Source organism: Centrocercus urophasianus, unplaced genomic scaffold (assembly GCF_019232065.1).
Source record: "Centrocercus urophasianus isolate 14NV4802_14NV808 unplaced genomic scaffold, USGS_Curo_1.0 seq_14, whole genome shotgun sequence".
NCBI classification, from domain to species: Eukaryota; Metazoa; Chordata; class Aves; order Galliformes; family Phasianidae; genus Centrocercus; species Centrocercus urophasianus.
Window position 1 is genome coordinate 14,897,523 of NW_024884586.1, and position 19,534 is coordinate 14,917,056.

The 19,534-nt window shown below is 43.2% G+C and overlaps 1 protein-coding gene across 1 annotated transcript; it reads left to right on the top strand.

Moving 5' to 3' along the window:
* The first annotated feature begins 63 nt into the window (after positions 1-63).
* Positions 64-17,628, top strand: ALKBH3 (alkB homolog 3, alpha-ketoglutarate dependent dioxygenase). Its single transcript, XM_042815126.1, has 9 exons — positions 64-192; positions 317-451; positions 1,297-1,331; positions 3,255-3,302; positions 3,876-3,979; positions 5,498-5,586; positions 8,773-8,982; positions 15,485-15,583; positions 16,110-17,628. The coding sequence occupies exons 1-9, from the start codon at positions 64-66 to the stop codon at positions 16,200-16,202; spliced, it is 942 nt and encodes a 313-aa protein (XP_042671060.1). The 3' UTR covers positions 16,203-17,628.
* Positions 17,629-19,534: the final 1,906 nt, after the last annotated feature.

The window sequence follows — 19,534 nt, forward strand, 5'->3', positions numbered from 1 at the left end:
CGCCCGGCGGAGGAGCGGCTCAGGGAGGAGCCCGGGGAGGGGTCGGGCCGGGCCGGCGGCGCCATGGCGGAGAGGCGGCGGCAGGCCCGCGTGCAGGGCGCCTGGGCCGGCGGTGCGGCGGGGCGGCTGGCAGGCAAGGCGGGGCGGCGGCTGGGGCCGACGGGCGCAGCCGGGGGCGGTGGCCGCGCTGGGGTGCCGAGCACCGGAGCCGCTCTTCGGCAGGGCTCCCTTCTTCCGGTGCCCAACGGAGGGCTCCGCGAGCGCCCGCTTGGAGAAGCGCTGCGCTTTCCGTGCGTTGGAGCGCAGTTTCACGTGATTTGTTTTGCCCTTTGCCGCAGCACCGAAGGCGCCCGAGGCCGGCAGCCGTTCCAGCGCAGGTGGCGGGCAGGCGTGGGGGAGGAGAGATCGGCTCCGCTCTCAGAAGCAGTTTGTCTTTGAAAAGCCGTCAGAGGTAAAAGCGAAGCGGTTTCTAGCCAAGCTTTCTGAAACTTTCAACAATAAACCGAAAAACTGCGGGCTTTGAGATTGCGGTCTGACGTTTGAAAACAAATGAGAAGCTGAGCTGAGCTGAACGTCCGGAGATGTTTACCAAGCAGAGTTTGAAATCGTGTAGCCCATCCGTTTGGCTTCAGTCTGGACAGAGATACCGCGAAGCCGTTTGGAGGTGCTCTGGGAGGGTCCTTTCTTCAGGCAGAGCCCTGGCTCCTCCGTGGTGCTGTGTGCTGCTTCTCGCTGTCAGAACCACCTCGTGTCTCGGTACTGAGCTCGGGGAAGAGAAGCATTCATCCCCGGGGCGGCCAGAATGCTCATCTAGGCTGGATTAAACAACTGGCCTTTAAGAACGGCCATCCCACGGTGCCTTTTAAGCCGCTGACTCCTGTGGTCTGATCTGCCTTATGTTGTGCTCGTTCACTGTGGCTGAGATTTGTTTGTTTCTCCTCCCCTTGCTCTGTAGTTTTACTTCTGAATGTAAAGCTAAAATTTACTTCAGAATGTAAGGCTAAAATGTTTTAAATTGAAATTCAGTATTGCAGTGATCCAAATAGTTTATTAATGGGTGTCCTTTCAAGGGGCGTTTGGTTGTTAAAGTCAGTCTGGAAGGTTGGCTGCATGTGAGGGTTTGGAGGGGAGAGGTTATACTGCAGCTTAGCAGCTGTGCAGTGGTGTTTTTCTCATCGGCGCTACAGTGTTCATCTATGTAGAGTCACCACAAGTGGCAGTGGGCTTTGTTTGGCTGAGGTGTGTCAGGTATGTGAACGTTTAGTCCTCACCCTGTGTTGTCTGATTACCTTTCAGGTAGAACGCAGAGTTCCAGAGGCAGGCGTGATAGAGTGAGTACGCAGCAGACTTAACGGCCCTTCTGCAGCTTTTCTGCCCTGCTCAACGGGGGGAGTTTGCTAAAAAGGCATTCCTTTTCCACTTATAACATTCATACCTTTGAAAGAGATTTCAGTATGAAATGTGAACCTTTTTGTCTGGAGCTGAGGCAAGAGTTAGGAGAATTCATATCTGTCTTAGTAGTTACTGCAGCTTTCATATAGAATGAAACAGTAGGGGATTCTTGAATAAGAACCACTAACACGTCTGCTTTGGTTAACAGTGTACGTTTTCCTAGAAAACTGCCAGGTAAACTGTGCTGGAAATGATGTGCTGGTATATAGGTATGTAGCTGGCATGGCAACTCAAGCAGCACTTCCTTTGAAGGTTTAAAAAGTACGTGCTAATGTCATAGTGAAGCTAGATTCTCAAGTGGTGTGGGTCACTTTTCCTTTGTGTAAAAATGGGGATCTTCCCAGAGTAGAACTGTTATGAAGTGTGGCAAGGTGTGGTGGTCCATGGTGAAGTTAAAGGCTTTCAAAATTAAATTTGCTTCAGTTTGCTTATCGTGAGAGAATTTTCTTAATGAGTAGTTCCTGGGAGGCAGGCTACAGATCCAGCTGTTCAGATCCAGCATTTATGTGCTGAGGGATCCACTTCAGGTATGATGCTTGGTGGGTATCCATGCAGAGCAGACACAATTCAGATGAGATGTTCTGCAAAGCCCTCACACTACTGGTGTGGCAGTGAACAGTCCCTTAAGTAGAGCTATTTCTTGAGAGAGGTGTTTCTGTCAGGAGTCACAAAAATATTTGTGGAAATAGCAACTGAATTCCCCAGAAGCTCTTAGATGTTGTAACAGTTATTCTCATGATTTAACTTTCCATCTTAATATGATGTTACAACCATATGTTCTTTTGTTTTATTTGTTTGCTAGTAGCAGTAACGTAGCCTCTATGTACTAAGCAAATTCAGTGTGTTAAAACATGCAGAGATGATTCACTGACCTTCGATTTGTTGGTTTTTTTGTTGATTGATTTTTTACAAATTAAGAAATACACAGGAATCAGAACTGAGATGCTGTTGTCATTAAGACAATGTGCTGTAGGTAGTATTGTAAGGTTTATGCTCTGATTGTATGTGCAGGACAGAGGAGGTCACAGAATTCTGTTTTTTCAACTTTCTGGAATACAGCACGATGTAAAACAGGTTGTGATGATTGAGAGAGCTGGTCAGCTGTTTTGACAGAGGAGCAGTGCTGGACAGTGACTAACTTATGGGATGTTTAGGCAAAAAGGGATATAAAGTATGGAGCTAGATTAGTAGAAAAATGAGGTAGTGGCAGAAACAAGCAGCTCATTTGAGAGTAAGTAATACTTCACAGTAGCATCACCTGCAACAGAGGAAAGAACTGCTCTACTCCCTTTTTCAGTGGTTAAAAAGTTGTTTCCATACATTTGGTTTGGTTTCCCTGTGTCTTGCAGGCAGATGAATGCTTTGCTATTGGCAGGACGATGGTATCTGTCTTCTGATTGATACCTGTGTACTTTGCATCTACAGCTGAACTCATGCTCTTGATGTAGCCATAACTGTAAGGATAGTGGTCAGACTACAGTCCCGTTGGTGTCTCATTTCCTGGTGGGATCTCTCATTTACTCGCCTCTAGAGCCCTAAAACCGTGTATTGAGCCTGGACAAGAGTGGGAGTGAGGAGCAGGAAGCAGGCACAAACTCATTTGTTTCTGCTGCATCCTTTGCTGCCTCATTCTGATCACCCCTTCAGAACACTTTTGCTTCCCTTAGCAACACAAACCTTTTTGGTGTTTTTTGAAGAAGGCTCTCCTAGCACAAGATTACAGCAGTTACAGTCTGTGCTGTTCGGTGTGAGATCTCTTCTTGCTGGCTGGTCTGATGGCTCTTTCTTTTCTATACCCCCAGCAAGCCCGGTGTGTATGAGCTCAGCAAAGGTCCAACCGGTGTTTCTAGGTGAGTGGAGAACACACCTTCAGAAACCTGTTCTGTGCTTGTGTTGAACCGTGAGGTGTTGAGGCAGCTCTCTGCAGTCTGGTCCTGCATAGTTCCGGCTGTAGGAGGCGCGCGTTGCCCTTCTGTGCTCATCTGCTCAGAGCACCTCCGCAAGCAATTTGCTTCTCAAGCAGCAGGCACTCGTGTAGTTCTGAGCAGCACCAAAAAGAAGAACGCAGCTCTAATGTCTGCTGCGTAGGACATCTAGTGCTCCTGGACATGGGGAATAAAGGGGAATTACTGTGTTGATGGCAGTACTGTAATTGGAGATATCTAATTTATCGAGTGTGATAAGAATGCTGTTCTTTGCTCAGCACATGGCTGACTGTGGCTTATTGTCATCATGTTTTGTAGGTTTGAAAAACAATTAGACATATTTGGTTAGAGGAAGATCCAGCAGGAGCTCTTGCTGACTTCTCTGTTTGTGTTATAGGCATTCTTACCTTCTTTGGGAATCCTGTAAATTAGAATATTTTATCGAGGCATATATAGAAGCCTTTATTCCTTTGTTTTCTTATACATGTTCTTCCTTAGGATTCATTTGGTTCCTGGCTTCATTGATTCGGAACAGGCAGACTGGATGTTTGAACAACTCCTCCAAGACATACCATGGGGTCAGAGAACTCACACCAGGCAGGGTAAGGTGTGTAGCTTGACTTTTCAGGTCATCTCCATACCATTTCTGCACCAAAATCCGCACATTGCCTGTTTTTCATTTATGTATTGCCTTTGCACATTGCCTTCCAGGTCTTCGGTGCATACCTGAGGTGTACTGCTGCTTATTTTTCAGATCTACATCACCATGTTCCTATACACAATTGTATCAGATCTTTTCAAATTGAAGAGAAAGTAAGGGTGCCTTTCTATCTTAAAACCCTGAAGGATTTTCTTTTCTGTGCTGTCTCCAGCTCTTTTTCCTGTTCTTTTTTTCCTTTTAAGTCTGTGCTCCATTTCTTCTTACCATCTCCCAGTGATGATGTAAAAACTGTGTTCTTTGTGTTCTGTTACCAATTATATTTTTTTCCACTTTCACTTAAAATCCCAGAAGAGCACATTTATTTTCCCTTGTCTTTGACTTTCGGTGGCAGTACTCGGTAAGTAAGAGTCTGCTATTCTGGATTTGTTCACTAAGGGGCACTAGTTCTATCTAGATTTCTCTTTCCAATCAGCAATGGATATAAAAGAATATATCGGAGCAGTTACTGAACACAGCTGGAAAATTTCTTCAACGTCTGTGTTTATTAGCTGGTAATAAAGGTACTGCTTAATGGAGAATGCCACCTATCAAACATGAGAAATAGCAACCAAGGTAGTCTTTTCAGAAGCTGAAAATACCTGGTGTTTATATTACACCACGAAATGCACATGCAGTTAACAAAAACATGACAGCTTGTCCAGCTTTGCTGCTTCCTGCTTCTGTAAAATCCCACTGATGTGGCAGTCCTTTCCACTTCATGCTTTGCTGTGGTTATACATTGCAGCTGAGGTCAGTGTATTGGGTGCTGGAACTGGGAGAATCCAAAGCAACTTATGATTATAAGTGAAATTTCAGTGTAATTTTACCTTTAATTTCACAGAACCACAGAATGGCCCGGGTTGGAAAGGACCTCAAGGATCATGAATCTCCAACCCCCCTGCCACATGCAGGGCCACCATCCTCCCCATTTAATACCAGACCAGGCTGCCCAGGGCCCCATCCAACCTGGCCTTGAACATCTCTAGGGACGGGGTACCCACAGCCCCTCTCTGGGCAGCTGTTCCAGCAGCTCACCGCTCTCTCTGTAAAGAACTTCCCTCTTACATCCAACCTAATCCCTCCGTCAACTTAAAACCATTTCTCCTTGTCCTGCTGTTATCTACTATCTAATATGTCCTGTCTGGCATAGGGATGAGAAAATTGATGCGGTTCCAAGATTTTTGCAAGATGATCCCTTTTGCATGGGATCGAAATTGTAGCACAAGGCCTGCTCTTGAGTAATACTCCTTCTCTTGGGTTCATTATGTAAGGCTCAGGGATTTCTAAGGGGTGACTTTTAAATTTAAGGAGTGTGGATGGTCATTCCTTTTTGATGAAGTTTCTGTGGCAGAATTGCATCTTTCTATTTCCAAGGCCTGTGATAGAGCAACTGAGAAGGCCTTCCTTTTTCTTTTTTCAGAAGGATCTTTTGAGGAGCCACGGCTTACCTCCTGGTATGGGGAACTTCCCTACACTTACTCCAGGATAACAATGCAGCCAAACCCACATGTATGTATCTGTGCACAGTTTCCTTTTACTGTTGTCTGCAAAATAAAAACACTGCAGAGACCGAGAGTCAATCACTCTCTTCTGTCTTCTTTTAACTAGAACATATCAGAATTTCTTTGTGATCAGCCTGTAGTGGAATGTGGACAACTATGTAGAATAAGTGTTATGAGTGGACTGGTTGAGAGAAACATGATAGAGTGACTAAAAGTTGGGAAAAGGGAATTATTTCTCTGATTTAGTTCAAAGTTTGGGATTTGGGTTGCTATGTAGTTTTGGACAAAACTCCTAACTGTTGTGTGTGATTACGCATCGTAATGTTGAAGTCTGTAGCATACATGTAGCATGTAGCATACTGAGTTCACAGCATATGCAGTCATACTGAGTTTTTTTACTGTAAAGACGTGATAATATCAACTGAATACTGAAATATTTGCATTTAGAAACACTTCAATACAATTCAACACAGCTGAAATGAGAATGTAGGCATGTTGTTGATTCCTGTGTGAACGTTATGAAATTCAGCACATCACGTGCTTGCTCAGCAGCTTCAGATGGTTCATGATTTCCCATGCTATTTTGGAGTGGTCAGAAACCTTCCAAGTGACATGTTGATGCTTTGTTCCTGTTCGGTTACTCTCTCTGGCTTCCAGCATGTTGTCCTATCAGCTTATTTCTTGGTATTGCTTTGCTTCACAGCTCCAAGACAGTAGTCTGTTGTGTTCTGAACCATAAATTGTGACTGTTGAAGGCTGTATGGCATGCAAAAAGTGTCCTGAGTCCCAGAGCTGCTGTTGGTGGGAACATTTCCCCAGCAAAGCTCAGTTTGAGGGCAGGAAAGTGTTACTTAACAAGATGAGTTATGAAGATTTTGTAGTCTCAGAAATTCCATAATTGGAAGCCTGTGGAATTTGTGGTGGGATAACAGGCATTTTTTTGCTTACTCACTGCGTATTATTTTAATTGGACTCTTCTAGAAGCAGAATGACTTTAGGGCTTTGAAGTGCATTAACAAAATCAGTCTGTTGTATGCTAATGATTTAAATCTAGTTCAGAGTTGCCTGTTGTGGAAGCTGTTGCTGCTTAGAGCTTAGATAGAGCCCATGTGCCCTGAAGTTCAGTGTCTCAGTCTCGTTTATGTGAAGCTGAGAATTAGCACTCAGTGGAACACTGATTAGTTTTTTTTATCCCGGAGATGCAAAGACCAAATAAGTCATACATGCTGACCTAGTCTTTGATCCCTGAATCATTCTCCTTTTTGCTGTGAAAAGGAAAGTGACCTGCACCAGCAAATTTACTTAAGTGGCAACCAGCCCTGCTGCTGTCTGGAAACTGCGCATGGGAACAGCCATGGACAGATATGTGGGTAGACTGCATGTGGTCACTCTGATGTCTTATTCAGCTTTGTAGGTGCAAGTTCCTGCAGCCTGAAGAAGCTGTGGATGGTGTACATAGCACTGCCCTTACCTGTGGAGTAGCATTTATGGCACAGAAATATCCTGAGTAAAAGCAAATGTAATTTGATATGCAGCTTGGCCAAAGCCAGTTATGTGCCTTGATCTTCTGGTCCATAGGAGTAATTAGTTTTGTGACCCTCCTTTTTTGTTTGGTAAGAATGAGTGTGATGGCAGCACTGCTAAGTATGATGCAGTGCTAGTGCTTAAGTGAATTTTGGTATTTGGGGAACAATTCTTTATAAGCAGAGATGTAGTTAGAGAAGCAGTAATGTTTCATAATAGCATGACTTCCACAGCTGCTGGTTTATAGTGAAGTTTCCACTTAACAGTAAAATTGACTATATAACATTTTCACCCATACCACTTTTGTGGTAGGAATTGAAGGAACCTGGTGCAGTGGGTCACTAAAAAGTGCTTTCAATAATTCTCATTGCTTTCTTCTGTCATTGCATTGCATGTTCACCACATACTGCAGTACTTGAGATCCAGTGGATTTCCTTTAGGCAACCCAACTAAGTACAAGCTGTAGCATTTTTGACATCTGCTACTGATTTCCCTATGTCTCATAGCTACAAGCCATGTTCAAGTATAGTTAATTATTCATAGGATGCTTAGTCACTGTAGGGGTGACTTAGCTAGAAAAACCCCAAACAGAAAGATGACATGTTGAAGGTTCCTGCAGTGTAGCCAATAGGTTAAAAACCCCCAAATGTGGGGGAGCATGGAAGGAAGGGGGTTCATACCTGCTTATTTGAGGTTGGTACTGGGAATTAATTCTTGCTGCCTGTTCTTCTTCCTTCCAGTGTTCACTCAGAGGTTTGGAGTCAGTTCTTTGTCCTCTCTTGATCTGCTTATGTAATGGGCAAAGATTCTGGCCTACATTGCTTTAAGCCTTTTTTTCTTTTAGCTTATATCGTGCTTAAAAGCACTCTGACAGATGAAAGCCATGATGTAAGTTTATAACATTGAGTAATGATTCACTGGGCTGAGTTGTAATGGAATGTGCATAGCTGCCATAGGCTATGGACACAGTAAGATATCAGCAAAGGAAAGGCTGGAATTCAGGGCCCGTGATACTCTTTTTGTGAACCACTGAAAAGTTACAGTGCTGAAGTCAAAACCCCAAGAGAAGATGAGCTGGGCTCAGCAAGCAGTGCCAATAGACCTGGAACAGAAGGCTGTGCTGTGCCAGTGTTTGGCCAACTGTTGTCTCTGGATCTGTGTCAGCTGCGGGGAGCTGAGTGTCATTTAGTCACCAAGTCCACCTTTTTTCTAGCAGTGCTTAAGTCAGTCAGATGCTGTCAGACCCATATGTTAAACTGTTCTGGCTTGGACAGAAAATTTGAAAAGAGAGGTATGAATGGGAGAAGTTGTATAGCTTTTGTTTTAGTTCAGAGCTGTCACTGTTTGCTTATGGTCAGATCAAACAGGTTTTACTCTGTTGAGTTTCTCACCTTTCAGTTAATTGAGGCAGCTGCCAACATCAGTGTGAAAAGCAGACTGGCTTCATATTTTTGATTTAGTATTGAGCCATAGGGTAACATAAGCATGTTTTGCAGAAAGCTTTGCTAAAATTTCAGTGAGGTTTGTGCAGAGGTATTTGTTCAGCTTCAAGTTTCTTGTGGTGAAAGTGCAGTGTGTTTTGTTTCTTATCCAAGAGTAGTTTTCCTCTCATGTCTAATACCGGCCTGCTTTCGTTGCGTTTATCTTACTTCCCCTGTGCCGATTGCAGTGGCATCCTGTGATGACCATGCTAAAGGAGCACATAGAGGAGTTCACTGGCCATACCTTCAACTCCCTTCTCTGCAACCTGTACCGAAATGAGAAGGACAGTGTGGACTGGCACAGTGATGATGAGCCATCGCTGGGAAAAAATCCCGTCATTGCCTCGCTCAGCTTTGGTGCCACCCGGATCTTTGAGATGAGGAAGAAACCCTCCCCTGTGAGTACACTCAACGGTGTCATTTCTTCAGTGCTTTCCCTCTGTTTATATAATTTAATAACTGGAAACATTTGGTAACGTTAGTAATTAGTGAAAGCGCATTCATAAAGTTCTGTGGAATAAGTACAGGAAGCAAAAAGTCCATCGCGTGGAATGTGACAATTTCAAGGTGGGAATGGAATGGCTCTGAAATAATGCACAGCAGTGTAATTGCAGCCTGGGTATTGCTTTGCCACAAGCAGGTCCTTTCCCTTTCCCTGTCATCAGTAATGTTAGAAGGGTGCTTTCACTGTGTAAACAAACCATAGATTTGATACCATTTTGTTAAACTCCTGTAAGCGTTGTGTAATTCATAGTAGGCGTGGGATGCAGAGTAGCTCTGGCTGCTCTTGTAAGTAAAAATCCCCTTTGCATTGTTAGCATTCTGACTTGTGTATGTTCAGGTTGAGAGAGAGAGAACAGCAGGAAGGAACTGCTCATTTCTTTCCCCTAAGATACCAAACTCTGGTATCACACTTCACAGAATAAACAGGGATCATTACTTGGATGGGAAGCATGTGTGGAACATCCTCTCGGGGGTTAGTTGCTGGTTCTGTAAGGAATACTTTTTCTAGATGAAATGCTTTGTTACAGGCCAGCTTCACACACTAGTTCTGCAATGCGTGTTGATTGAAGTAAAGGAATCACACATTCCTTTGTTGAGAACCCAAGCCTTACTTTAGGGTATGTTGCTTCAGATGTCTTTTTTGCGTGTCTTCTTTTATGCGGCAGTATGCTTGCAGTGAGCTTTGGTTAGAGTAATTATTATTTTTTAAATATGTGTGTACGTAGTCTGGGAAGCACTTTGGATCTTAGGGAAGAAGTTTGCTCTTATGTCATTATTAATTCTGAATAAACTAGTTCAGAAAGCAGAGCTGGAGATGATCAATGTGTAAGAAAACTGTGCGCTGAGGTACTGAAATCTGCCTCTCGTGGGTGACCCAGCTGAGCAGAACGGATCACAATTTCAATTGGAAAGCTAAATAACTTGTGTTTTTCACCAGTTCTCTAGTTTGTAGATCCCGTATTGTGTGAAAGGAGTTTAATCCAGTGGTCCTTGATCAGGAGATCACATAACCAGTGCGTTGTATCACTGGGCATAGCATGAGGAAGTGTCTTGGATGCTGTGATGTTAACAAAATGTCAGCTGGCAAGTTCAGTCTTCTGGGAAGCTGTAAATAGTGCTTGAGTTCGTTTCTAGATTGCATGTGTTCCCTTTCAATGGATCAGAATCTAAGCCACCTAGGTTTCAGTATAAACTCTGCAATTTATGCTTAAAAACTAGGCACAGTTCTTAGGCAAGATGTCTGTTGTTTCATTTTCTTTTTGTTCAAAAGACATCCACTATGAGTAAAGGGGGAATTCAGTCTATCCCAGTCTTAATTGACCAGCTTCTTTGGTCTGTAATAGATAGCTTCTTCCTTTCTTTTTTCTGAGCTGGATCATTTTCCATACATGTACTCATCAGGTCTCCTCATTTTTTTTCTTTAGTGTCTCTGATCTGTTCTTTCTGGCTAGCTTACTCTTGTTATATCTGAAGTATTCCTTTTGCAATTGTGACATACCTGTTTCTGAAGTAAGATGCCCACATGCAGAGTGATGTTTGAACATGCTGCTATTAGCTGTATATCCTGTGCCTAAGGGAATTTGTAGTTACATTATATGTCATGTTACGTATTCTTTGTGCGTTCCAAAAGCCTGCAATTTTCTGAGCATCCTATGGCACGAGGTGCTCTACCAAGTGGGAGTTACTAGAGTCTCTGATAGAAATTACCACCTTTCAGGCTGTACCAGCAAAGAAGTAATATTTTTGCTCTATTGTAATGTAGCACTCTCACTTTAATTAAGAGAAAGTTAAAGTTGACCGCAGACAATTGAAGTTTGATCATTGCTTCGTTCAAAAGCAAATTATATCAGTAGGGATGTAGTCTAAGGAAGGGTGAATCTGCACTAGCAGTCATTGCAAGCATTTCAGGCTCTTATCTGGCTTGAAATCTGCCATTAGTTGTACATCAGGTTTTCTGGAGGCAGTGTCCTCTTGGGAGGCAAAGAGGAAGTAATTCCTTTTCCTCCCCATGTTAAAACTCTTTGAGACCAGCATTCTAGTAATGTTGACCTTAGCATTTCAAAGGCCGTCATTTCTCTTTGTTCAGGTAAGTGCTTTTAAGTATTCTGAGATGGAAGACATAATGAAAATACAGGGTGAGAAGTACTATGGTAGAATCTCGCTGTGGTAAGTGATGCTGGAAAAAGAGCAAAAGCAATTGCCTGTTGTGTGATTGTGTACTGGGTACAAAACAACATGTACCAGAAGTCAGTAACACTTTGTATTGCCATTGGGGAACAACACAGCAGGGCCTTTGCAGACTTTGCTTTGTATTAGAGTGCATCTGTACAAGCATATTTCCTCCTGAAACATCGATGGACTTATTAGAGAATAAAAACCTATTTTCCTAAATCACCTATGGAGAAGACAAGTCACGTTGGTGTCTGTTTGAGTTGGTTGTTTTGCATTTGCTGTTACTGCGTGTTTGTGTGAGATTTTTACATGTGCACCAGAGAGATTTGATGGAGTTTACGTAGGCCACTCTGAAGCTGCCACAAAAGGAAATCTTTATGTCCTTTGAGGTGGGGTGGAAGGAAAGGGGGAAGCTATTTAGCTTCAGGTGTTATTATTTTCTATTCGAAAATGATTCCAGAGTGAGCTTAAGGAAAGGTCCAGTCCTCTGTTTTTTTCCTTTTTGGTGCCTGCTGTACTGGATGAATAAGTGCTCACCATGTAATAGGTGGGGAAGGAGTGCAGGGAGGCATGCAGAGCCTGCCTGTATCCGCATCGCCTCCCCTCTGAGTAAGCAGAAGATAATTCCTACTCAGATTTCAGCCCAGCACATGTAGAAGGAGAAAAGCCTCATCTGTTTTTTTGGAAGCAAATGTCTTACTAGAGTCGCTACAGGGACTTTTCATGGAAATTAACACGATGCCAGACACTGTTTATCTTTACCCACTGGAGTTTTTTAAGCGTTGTTTCTCTAAAATACAGCCCTTTCTGTTCATTTGGACCGCTTCACTGTTGCTCATCACTTCTCAATTCAGGCAGTGCCAGGGTACCTGATGGGGTCCTTGTGGGAACCATGAGAGGTTTCAGCCAAAGGGCACTACTGATGCTGCAGGAGCCCCCTGTGCCCACAGCTGAGGGCACAGAGGCCTGGGCTAAGTCACTGCCAGCTGTGGGCCTTGGTAACCATGGCAACTGGGGGGTGCTGGGTACTGCAGGAAGTTCTGTGCATGTTAGGTAACAGCGTTGGTGGCATTCTGAGATCCTGCCTTCACGTGGCTCTGTCCTTCAGGTGAAACGCTAAGATAAGGTCCTGCTGCCCTTGTGTAGCTGTTCTAGTGGAAGTCAGCTACTTCAGTAAACAGCAGAAAAATAAGCTTTGGTGTCCTTGCAGCCATTGAAGACTGACATGGGAGTGCATGGAGCGCAGTAGAAACCAAGGCTTGGATTAGGATGAGTGGATTAGCAGGAAGGAGACTTGTGGGCAACAGCAGCTGTAGAGGAGGTGCCTTTCTCTGCTGGTATTGGCAGGGCTTGAGCAGCTATAGACAAGCAGAGAGGAAGAGGCAATTAACTTCAGGCTGCCGCAATTGCAGAAAGCGAGGTCAGCAGCAGGAGTTTAAAGATAGTCCTGTGTAGGAGGGCAGGGGGATTACATGAGGAAACAGCAATAGCACTGATACTCTTTCTCATTGAATGCACAAAAGAGCTGCATTGAGGACGTCAGCAAGGTGGTGAGAATAAACAGGCAAAAATGCAAAATGATTGATGCATAGAGCGCTCTGAAAGTAATGCTTTCTGTTTGTTTCTGTGGAAACCACAACAGATACAAGAAGCATAACAACGCTATTTGATAGAGTAAAATCTCAGCTACAAAACACTGTTTTTCAACCGTCACCACCGTTAGCTGTGCATTTTCACCAGCAATGAGCAATGAACACTCGTGATGGTCTGCACTAGCAGAGGTGGCCCACTGTCACTACTGCTGAAATGCACCACGCGCTGCCTCACTGTGCTCGCATCCACTGTTTGGTCTCCAAAAATGTTCAGGAATCATCAGTGAGTGCCTATGGGTGCCATGTTTTCCACAAGGAGGAATTCAGTGGCACACCTTTGCTTCGTACACACTTTCAAGTCCAACGTCATTCTGTCAGAGTGCCCCTCTGCTGCCATCTGTCACACGGCACCACATGTAATGGGATATTGGTGGGAAGGTTCAACCTCTGCTGCAATCTGCCTCTGAACATCGTGGGCCAACATAATAATATGGGAGGCATTACTTTTGGAGCAGCCCTCATAGATGAGCCCAGTTTGTTGTGGAGATACAAATGGAGCTTCCACAATTGGTGGTAGAGAAGGAAACTGGAAAAGAGGGATGGGAATCTGAAATATAAAAGATTTGAAGTTTGTAAGGATAATTATCATGATCAAGATAGCAGGAAAAGCAGAAGTCCAGGAGCCAGCACTCTGGCTTCCAGATCTTTTCTCTATCTTTCCTTTTTGATTTTGTAATTGCTGCTTTTACATACTGGTTTTCCTAAGCCAAAAGAACGTTTTCTCCTGAATCTTAAAAGATTAATTTTAATTATGATCAGCAGACAAGAGACGTTAAAAATAAGTCCACTGTTGTCCTTTGAAATGGTGCAATCCTGTGAAATGAAAAAGCAGCCGTGCAGTGATATTTCACTGCTTTTCATCAGCAGTCATGTTTATGAAATCTGTTCTTGAAATTCTTTCCTTGTTTCCTCAGATGTTTAAGAAAAAAAATAAATGGCATTGTGCAGTACTTCTAATAGAGTGAGATAAATGCCTAATAATTCCAGAAGCTCGGCAATATATTTTGCAAATGGACGTTGTCCTTCTGAAAAAGAAAATACTACAAGTGGTTCTCAGTGCCCTCAGCACTGATGTTGGAGGTTTAATGAGCATAACTAACTGCTGGAATAGCCTCAGGCCTGCGGGTATCACCAAGAGAGGCACAAACATGGAGCTGCCAGCCAGCACTGCCCCTTGCACCAGAGGTAGTGAATAACCACGTTCTGTCACACTGAGCCTAACTTCCAGTCCTAGGATGAACAGGAAGTTGCAAAATCAGTTATGTCAGATGATGCTTTTTGTTACTGGGATTTGAGTTTACCTCAATCAAGGTTTTTTTTTTGCATGAAGAAAAAACTAATTTGGTGATCTGTTTGGAAAAAGCCCGTGTTTCTGCTTCCAGAGATGCAGTAGTGTACAAATTTTCCCCTCCCTCTCCCTGTATTTTGAAAGCAATTTTCTATCTGAAACCTCTGAATTCCTCATTTCAGAGAGTTGCTTTCCACTCTTCCTAAGCAGCGTTCTAAATTGGCAGCAGACATCTTCAGTGTGCCGACTGTGTACTTAGATTCTGTACTGGGGGAAAAATAGTGTTTTTCCTACTCAGTACTTTAATGCAGATGAGTAATTAAAGTGCCAGGGGTAAGTAGGCAAGATGCTGAATAGAAGTTGCTTAAGGTTTGTAGCAGATTTTTGCAACTGTTGAAGGCTAACACCAGAAAATATTAGAAGAGTACATGGAGTGTTGTACCTGCCCATGGGGCATGGGAGACAGTTGGTGCCAGGCACAGCGTGGTTTCGTGAGGGGGTAACTGTGGTGATTGACCAAGACAAGTATGTTAGTGTAATTGGCTTCCCTGAGCCATGTGCCAATGGCCCTGTGTAGGTCTGATGCAAAATTGGAAATGAGGAGTTCCTGTTCTGAATGATGTCATGTGTGTCAGGCCAGGGCTGTGGTGCAGCTTCATTTAGTTGAAGTGTTCATCCTTTAAAACTCTCATATGTCATCTGAGAGCTCAGTAGAAGTCTTGCGCTTGATGGATGTCTTCTAGTTTAGCAATCTGATTTGCTTAATGATAATGAAGTTTTAAGGAACTTGTTTTACAAACTACTACAGGAAAAAGATTTTTGTAATGGGAAAGAACTCTTCATGTAGCAGATAGCACTGTACCAGCAAGTGTCTGGAATCAGAAACAGGACCAATTCAGAATAAAAGGAGGATGTTCATTTTTGATGAAGTACTTAACCATTGGCATTGCCATTATGGTTGCAGAATGTTTCCACACAGAACTGTTTAATTTGTGTGGATGTCTCCAAAAGAGTCACAGCCAGGATTTTGCACTGGATGTAGGAAGCAGTTGTTGAACTGTGTTGTACAGACAGTGAGATGTAATATGGCTTTCTTTCATCCTTAAAATGCTCAGCTCCTGAACTCTCTATGAAATATGGTTGCAGAGAAGTTTAGTTAGACTTCCTGATCCTGCAGAAGCTTCCTTTCTTCCTCCCATGTCCCTGTTTTTTAAGCTGTGCTACGGAGGTCTGGTTTTCTGCCAAATGCACTCATCTACTTCAGTGTGCACTGTTTCTTTTTAGGAAGAGAATGGAGACTATACTTATGTAGAGAGACTAAGAATCCCGCTTGATCATGGGACTCTGCTGATGATGGAAGGAGCTACCCAGGAGGACTGGCAGGTAAGAATTCGTTGGCACTGCTTATTGCGCTTTACTTCCAGTGCAGTTCTCTAAATACGTGCAAGACATTCCTGTAAAGATGTGGAATACACGTTTTCTACTGGAACAGATATTTCAGTATGTGCTAATATTACTTCAGAATTTCAGAGTACCCCCCAAAAAAAGTTATGGGTTTTTATTCAGCTGCTAAGTGATAATAAGAACTGTCTCACCATGTAGGTGTTCATTGCAGGTCTTCAGTGAAAGTTACAGCCTGCAGATGAAAGAGTACAATCAGTTTAGGAATTTAGAATACATAAAAAAGAATGGCAGTTTAGTTTAACAACCCACAGTAATCTGCAAAGACCTTTTTTTTTTTTTCTCAGTGGCTCAGTAGTCAGAATGTGGATATCTTGTCTTACTGGAATGTTTAGAAAGGTAAATAAAGAGCCATCACAGAATATTAAAATTCTTTATGTTGAATACCTGTATTTTAGATGCACAAGCTCATGGATGTTTGTTTGTTTTTCCATAATGCTGCTCACAGCATCGAGTACCTAAGGAGTACCATTCCAGAGATGCACGTATAAACTTGACCTTTAGGATCATTTATCCGGAACCTGATGGAGTTTGGAAGTGAAGAGGCACTTTGGGCATTGTTGAATGTGAACCGCAGGAGATCAAGAGCCTCAGATTCAAAAGAAGCCTACAGGAAGGAGTTCTGAGAAATGTCTGATGGGGAAGAGAACTGATGTCACGAAGATCTTTGACAATCAGAAGTTACGTGTTATGCAAGCTGTGCTGTTTTGTTTTCAGAAGTGGTGTGCTTTCGGGTGATATTCAATCATACACTTGGTTTGCAAAAGGATAATTATCCTTAACATGGAAGCTCTGAGAGGTACTGACCAGAGCAGTCAGCAGCTCAGAATTGGCTCTAGATTGCTGTACCAGAGTTTGCCTGGCCTACCTGTTGTTAAGAACCAGTAAGCTGGCAATTGCTTACCTCGATGTTAAGCCAGGTACCCTGTGTGCCTGGTTCTTGCTGCAGCTGAATGGAACCTGCTGTACTGACCTAGAACATTGGTTTGGTGTGTCTTCATGTTCTGTTTCAAGTAGGATCCAAGCATGAGTAAATACTCAATGCTGTGTAACACGTTAGAAAACCTCTTTCAAGAGTAAGTTGGTGTTGGAAAAATGTCTGTCCTCTCTTAGTCAGCATTTTCTGTACTTTAAGGTTGTTACTTGACAAGAGTGGTCAGATTGTCAATATTCAGTTATGCCCAAATGTTAAGGTGTCAATGACCTACAGGACAGGCTGTTAAGCTCTTTAATTCTCTGTGTATCAGCCACATTTGTTAACTTCTTTACCAAACAGCTTTAGACATAGCTTATTCTTCTAAAAGGAATGAATGTTGTTAGAAAACCTTCTTTGTTATCTAATAATGTCTCCTCTTTCATCCCAGTTCATACAGAAATATGTTTTTAGAAATATATTTTCAATTTGATGTTAATTCCTTCAATTTGAACCTAAGTTCTAGGCTCTGTGATGCACCTCCTGAGAACGAGCATTGAAGCAGGCGGCCATTTCCTTTAATGTTTATTTTGTTCAGGTAACTGATATTTTGTTTATTACCCCATATGCATGCCCAGTTTTGGCAGTTCTTACAGAGAGTGTTTTCCCTTAACCAAGGAGCTCTGCAGACTTCTCCAGGTATTCTGAAAAGGTAACATTTCAGCATCTGTCAGCTCAGACAAGCTACCTTTGTAGCTTGTGTTACTGTGTTACACAACTGTGTTACCTGTAGTCATGCTGCTAGAACGAGTAGGAGGTGGGGACTGCTGGGAACCTTTAAATCCCCAAACTTCAGCCTATGGAAATGGCAACTGGTTTGAATTCAATGAAGCCCTGGTGCGTGACTTATGGCAGGGCTGTGCTGAGGAAAAAAAGTTTTTTGCTTACTTTCTCAGCTTCAGTTTATGATGTTGGCAAATTGTGGTTTAGTTTATTTGCTCTGAGCTGTGAGAAGACAAAGGTTTACCCCAAAATAAAACAGTTTACAAGAGAATTTCTGTATTCCATATTTCTCTCCTGGGGTGATGTCGTTTTATTGCTGCTGTCTCCTCTGTGCTGCTCTCTTTCCACACCAGTGGCAGTGGGGAGAAGGCGTGTGGCGTCCTTCCTCCCCTGTCCTGCAAGGGGAACAGTTGGCATAGAGGTCAGGTTTCTTCACGCCAGATGGGGTGTTGGGTGTTGTGGGTCCTTCCTTCCTCCCCCCCACCTCCTCCCAAAATGTCCCCTAGCCAGGTGGCAGCAGATTGCAGCCTCCTGCCTGCCGGAACAGCAGGAAATGGCTTAAAGCAGAGGAGATTTCAGCCCACATCTCCTCAGGAGGTCTTTCTGCAGGGACATTTTCTTTGTAGAGATTTGTTCCTTAATGCTGCGAGCACTCTTGTGGTTCTCAAAGTGAACGTGTGCAGAAGTAGCATTTAAAAGATTCCTGCTCCTGGTGTTGTTTTGTGATACCAAAAGGCTTGATTTTTCATGGGAAATCAGCCAGCCTGAAAATTTCAGGTGGTACATCTGGATGTTTCTGCCATTGGAATCAAGTGCACAGCGTGATGTTCGTTTAAGATGGTAAATGTGTAGAGTGTCCAACTTATAGATAGCTGGAGGAAATTTTTCCCTCGTTACGTGGATTTGAAAGCAGTGCCTCTAAAAGCACTATCCAGAGGTTTATTTTCCAGTCACGAGGCTTTACTTCCTTCCTAGAATTGTTTTGACAGTACGGCATTCCCAGCCAAAAGCTTATTGAAAAAGTTTTAAACTCAGAATTCGTGACAGTAATTTAAAGTAGAATGTATTGCAGGGCTGTTGGGTTTATCCAGAACCGAATGTTTTTACGTACACAAAGGATTCAGAGAGGGGATTTTTCCTGGGCAGTTTTGTTTTTGCTGTTCTCCCCAGAATCCACCAGCAGTGGAGCAGATGTTAGGAGCCGCTTTGCCTACAGAGCACTCTTGGATTTTGTTTTCCTTATTTCCCCGTATTCTTGCCATCTCTCCCAAACTGCCTTTTGTAGCCATTTGCTGTCCCAGTCCCACTGCTACGTTGTTTGTTCATGTTTAGCTCTAGTTGTTTCTCATACGCTCCCTGCAGCAGGTGTGTGATGCAGCAGGTATCAACTGCGCTTCTACTTTTTTCCTGTTTCTTCATTGTGACGTGTTGTTTTTCAGCAGAGTATGGATGTCTTTTCCATGAAAAGCTGAAAAATTGCATTCCTCAAAACCATTCATTCCCTGTGGTTTTCCAACAGATTGCCTTTTCCAAGTAACTGCCACGTTTTCCAAAATACAACTCTCATTCCTGATGGTAAGGAGTAGGTGAATAGAAGCTGTCTTTGGTAAGGATGGAGTGTTGTCTTTTGCCCCTAGAGAATATGCAGAATGGAGCTGTTCTTAACAAAGAAACAGAAAACAAGAAACAAAAACAAGCCAGCCAAAAAAAACCAACCTCCTTGTGACTGGTGCACAGGGTTGTTCCATCAATAATATATAACCCTTTGTTCATTTAACACATACATAAGCAGTGGCATTATTAATAAACCACAGTGGTATCAGGAATCTATGTCACCCCACTACTTGCAGTAAACATCTAATCATGGGATACTTGAACGTTCAAGCATAAGCTCTTGATGAGGCTGGAGTACAGCTGAATAAATACTGTGCTGTTGGGCCATACCTGCTTGATCTGAGCACGTTCTGTTTAAAAACAACAGCAATGTTCACCACTTCTTTCAGGAAAAAAAATATTACGTTTTATAGTTTTCATTGACTTCAAAGCAATCCATAATTTTATTTCTCCTGCATCAGATTTATCCAGCTATGTATTTTCTATTCGTCGTGACTGACAGGTTGAGTTACCTGCAATCTGCTTCTGCCAGTGGCAATTCAGAGAGAGATGGGGTGCCAGGA

Bases quoted from the DNA above. Each gene is read 5' to 3' on its own strand.
- ALKBH3 (XM_042815126.1), top strand. From the start codon at position 64: ATGGCGGAGAGGCGGCGGCAGGCCCGCGTGCAGGGCGCCTGGGCCGGC. The intron at 452-1,296 runs GTAAAAGCGAAG...ATTACCTTTCAG, and splicing joins TCTTTGAAAAGCCGTCAGAG to GTAGAACGCAGAGTTCCAGA. The intron at 8,983-15,484 runs GTGAGTACACTC...GTTTCTTTTTAG, and splicing joins TGAGGAAGAAACCCTCCCCT to GAAGAGAATGGAGACTATAC.